The sequence below is a fragment of the Centruroides vittatus genome, unplaced genomic scaffold, assembly GCF_030686945.1.
Source record: "Centruroides vittatus isolate TY-2023 unplaced genomic scaffold, ASM3068694v2 contig_2073, whole genome shotgun sequence".
NCBI lineage: Eukaryota > Metazoa > Arthropoda > Arachnida > Scorpiones > Buthidae > Centruroides > Centruroides vittatus.
Genome location: NW_027121287.1, coordinates 697,724 through 702,583, shown reverse-complemented (window position 1 = coordinate 702,583; position 4,860 = coordinate 697,724). Strand labels below are relative to the sequence as shown.

Below are 4,860 nucleotides of genomic sequence, written 5' to 3'. Positions count from 1 at the left end.
GCTTTTAAGCGTGCACCGAAAAATTAGTAATAATAGCGATAAATATCAAGTCAGATCAAAAGTTCTGATATATTTAATTAGCAACTAGAACGTACTACGTACAAATGTCAATAATCCAAACAAAATTTATTAACGAGAATCAACAAGTCAACCGACAATAAACTTAGCTACTTAGCTTACTTAATATTAATTCCCCTTGAAATTCAACAATTCAAATACTTAGAAACTATGAACAAAATCTCTTACTAATTAAACGTCTATCCGTCACCTCACTATACGAAGAAACTATTTCCTCAATCCTTTCGATATCGTCAAATCGTCAATCGAACTCCTCTTTAGCACCTTGGATCGTCCAATTATCAATCTGGACTTCTATCAGAAAATACTTCGCTTTCGAATTAACCTCTCTCTCAAAGTCGCCTCGATTTGGAATTCACCTCGGTTTGGAACTCACCTCTCCTTCGGTTAACGTACGGGTTAAGACGGCCGGATGGCCGAGCGGTAAAGGTGGCAGCCCACCGCTCTGGGGGACCCGGGATCGAATCCGAACGGGTCGAATAATCCCCAGGAATTTTTCGGGGGGTGGTCCGTTCGGATATGTCGGGCCCCGTCCCTCACCACCCGGTCGCCCCATTGTGGGCCTGGCCGAACCCATAATGGGCCTACTAAAAGAGGCCCTCTTAGTGCCCACAGGGCGGAAAGAGTTAAAAAAAAAAAAAACGTACGGGTTTTATACTGTGAGGTGACGTCACACTTGAGCTGGGTTACTCCTCTTATTTACATACTTAGTTGCTAACATTAACTTTCTGTTCTGGCAGCTTTAAGTTTCCGACAAAGCTTATAAACCGTTTACAAAATATTTATCATAATTTTCTGGGATGTTTAAGACGGTTTATCAAGTATTTCTCTACTAGTGATTGTGAGGACTCCCCCTCCATTTTTTTTTCTGCGGACTGTTACTTCCGCCGGGCAGCGCAAGTGCGCAAGATTTTTTCCTACGGCGCTTATTTCTCCGTGAGTTGTTTTATCTTCTTTTTTCATTACTAACAAGAGAGTGGTGGGGAACCTTCGTCCTAAATAAACATAAACCTCAAACAAAAGATAATACTACGGAAATAATAATAAAATAAAAATAACGTTCGGACTCAGTTCCTTACAATATATTTCTTTGGTTAATTTGTCGTTAGGTAATTCAAGATGGCTGCCTAATCGGTTGCGACTGGCGATGCTCCCGACGGCGACTGTTGGAAGCGAGACGCGATGCCGACGATCCTGACGGCGGCTGTTGCGAGAGACGCGATCACGTGACCACCTCGAAAAAACGCCGACGCCTAACTAAAAAAAATGTGCGTTCCATGTAAAAACTAATACTACTATTACTAAGTAAATGAAAAAATATATACCGTATTTTACGGACTATAAGACGCACCTTAATTTTAAGCAATTTTTTTAAAAAAAATACCTATAAGACGCACCTGAATTTTGGAAGCAATTTTTCGAAGAAAAAAGTGCGTCTTATAGTCCGTAAAATACGGTATATATTTTACTCACCTACACGAAGCTGTCATTTCCGCTTCTTTTTTTTTGGCAACGACGACTTGCTGACCGGTTTTCGATTCGGCTTGGGACGCTTCTTTTCTTTTCTTTGCCCGTTTGACATTCCCACTTGTACTTTCCATCTCCTTCGTTTCCGTTTCCTCCTTTTTCTTTCGGGTTGTTCTGGGGCGGTAGAGCACGCAAAGGCCGCGTTCTTTAGCGTGCATTCCAAGCACAGCAAGTGCCATACGAAAGAAAACACTTTCCCCCAAGAAATTTGTCCGCATTTATCCCTAAAAGTACCTTCAAAAGCGGAAGAGTTCCTTTTACAATAGGCGCATTTCATAGCCACGGAGTTCCTGTCGGCACGGTACACCAACTTGGACGCACGGGAACAAGCGGTACAAACGGCTTCGACATGTTGCAAACCTAGTTTTACGGCCAATTTCACGTCGGACGGAATTCTCTCGTCCATCCCCAAATCGTTAAATTTGCTTCCAAGCAATTCAAAAAACATTAACGAATCACACCTAGTCCAGAATTCTTCCGAAATTATCAACTTCGGTCGACATAACTATTATTCTCGGGTTATTCTCTCTCTTTCTAAAATTCCATAAAAAACGAAATAAACAAAATGCAAAACGTCAGGAATAAACCTCGATACGAAAGGAGGAAAAAAAAGAGGCACGTACCGTAAAGAGAGCAGTAGGAAAATTCTAGAGAACCAAACAACAAAAACGTCTCGCATACGCCACAACCTTGCGAATGAAAACGAAAATTTGCATAATTTCACCGCAAGGAAAAAATCCGCGAGGAACGAAGCGATTTGCATAAAAAAAATTGCCAGATTTCGAAATACGCCCTCTACAGTCTCCGGTGCCGAGATTTTCAAACGATAGCGGATCACGTGATCGCGTCTCGCTTCCAACAGTCGCCGTCGGGAGCATCGCCAGTCGCAACCGATTAGGCCGCCACCTTGAATTACCTAGCGACAAATTAACCATTTTTTCTTGTCAGCATAACTAAACAAAGAACAGTGTCATTGTACTAACATTCGTAAATTAAGTTAGTCTACTGTATGCACTATAATATTAATTATATGTTTCTGCCTGTTATTTCTTTCTTGTTCATTAAATAAAACTTATCGTTTATGTATTTATTTTATAGGAAGTTATAAAGTTGATAAATACAACAAGAAGTGAAAAAAAGATGGGTGGACCTTCTATTTCCACAGACAAAGAAGTTTTGTTAAGTATATGGACACTTGCTAATCAAGAGTCTTTCAGAGGCATTTCCGATAGATTTGGTTTAAATAAAGGTCATGCATACAGAAGTTTTATGAATTTTTGCAATAAAATGAGTTCCATGTCGAGTAATTTTATTAAGTGGCCATCAAACAATTTGGACGACACCGTACACAAATTTGAGCAATTACGAAAGATTCCATTGCCAGGTGTAGTTGGATGTGTTGATGGAACACATATATTTATAAAGGCGCCTAAAAAAGATAGCCAAAGCTATTATAACAGAAAAGGAAGACATTCCATTTTGTTACAAATAATTTGTGATGCAGAAATGCAGATTATCGATGCTTTTGTTGGATGGCCCGGAAGTTCCAATGACTCTCGGGTGTGGAAACAAAGCCCAATATACAATTTATTATTGCAGGAACCAAAAAAATATTTAGGAAACAGTTATTATTTGCTAGGTGATTCTGCATATCCTTTAGATACTTTTTTATTGGTACCATTTAAGGATTATGGTACTCTCACTATAAAACAGAAAACTTATAATAAAAGACACAGTTCAGTCAGAGTAGTTGTGGAACAGACTATAGGACTTTTGAAAGGACGTTTCCGCAGACTTAAATATTTAGACATGGAGAATATCGCAGCCATGTCTAAAGTGAGTTGTGACTGCATGCATTTTACATAATTTATGCATTAAGAAAGGAGAAAAGGATATTCCAGAAGACATCTTACTTGATAACCGTGATGATGATGATGATGATTGTGATGATTTTCCTGAAAGAACACACAATCGTGCAGCTGCTGTAGAAAAACGAAATAGAATTGCAGATTTCTTGATGGAGAAGTAAAATATATTTTAAGTGCTTTTATTGTATGAAACTGTACATATAAAATAAAATTTAGATTTAAATTAGTTATACAATCGTCATCATCAATTGCTTGTACACCACCTTTTTTTCCGGACATTGTCGAACAACCATCAAATCCTAATCCAACGCATTTTACTGGAATAAGTTTTTCTTTTGTCAAAAATTCATCAATGGTGTGTGATAGATTTCGCATCCAGACCTTTTAACTCAACAAATCCAACAAACACTTCTTGGACTTCGTTGTTTTTCTCATGAAAATAACGCAGTCCAATAGATAACTGCTCTGTTCCAGAAATGTCAGCTGTTTCGTCTGCTAATACACTATATGCTTCTGCTTCTTTTACTCCTTTTATAATATCTTCCTTAAGCACATCTCTACAAATGCTAATAATTTCATTTTGGATATCAACCGATCGATAGCTTGCATTTTTCTTCCCATGATCGATGTGTTTCTTCAAAACCACATCTCCCGCATCAATTCGCAGCTGGTACAAGTCCTCAAGAATTCCTTCACCATAATGTTTACCTCGCACCGCTAAGTCGTGGGATCCACAAAATGTAATACAAGAAACGATCGACGTTATAATTCTTCGATTTTCCTCAATACGGCTCTGAGAGTATTTATTGAGTTGCACATCGACAGGCAAATTTCCTAAAAATGATCTAGCAGCTTCCAGTGCTTCCTTATGAAAGTGTGTTTTCATGTGCTTTTTGCATTGATCGTGAGCATCATTAAACTTACGAAATGGTTTTACGATAAATGACCCTAATACACCTTTAACGGAACTCGGATTTGGCGGAAACAACGTGCAATATTTACAAAAGCCACCTTTTCGGCATCGAGAATATACCAACCACGGCGAGTACGTTTCCAACCATGAATAATTAAATTTCTCTTTAAATGCTCACTTTATGATTTAAAAAAATTATATTTATTACAAATGCATGGCATCGTTTTTACATTCAACATAAACACACATAGGTGTGCGTTTCACGTCGCATCGCGCGGGAATTATAAATCGGGCAATAAACGACTTAGCATTTAAATAATTTTTTTCGTATGTCTAGGGAGGGGCAACTGCCCCTCTGTCCCCCTCTGGCGACGCCCTTGGTAGAAAAGTAGCCCAAAAGTAGCCAACTGCTTGAGTAGTTGGCTACTTTTTAAACTTTTTTGGCTACAACGGCAAAAAACATCTGGCAACGCT

General features: G+C 38.8%; 1 protein-coding gene across 1 annotated transcript; it reads left to right on the top strand.

Annotated features, from left to right (window-relative positions):
• Positions 1-2,745: 2,745 nt before the first annotated feature.
• LOC136970645 (putative nuclease HARBI1) lies at positions 2,746-3,634 on the top strand. The gene is made up of 2 exons (XM_067265106.1): positions 2,746-3,441; positions 3,485-3,634. The coding sequence occupies exons 1-2, from the start codon at positions 2,746-2,748 to the stop codon at positions 3,632-3,634; spliced, it is 846 nt and encodes a 281-aa protein (XP_067121207.1).
• The last annotated feature ends 1,226 nt before the right edge of the window (positions 3,635-4,860 follow it).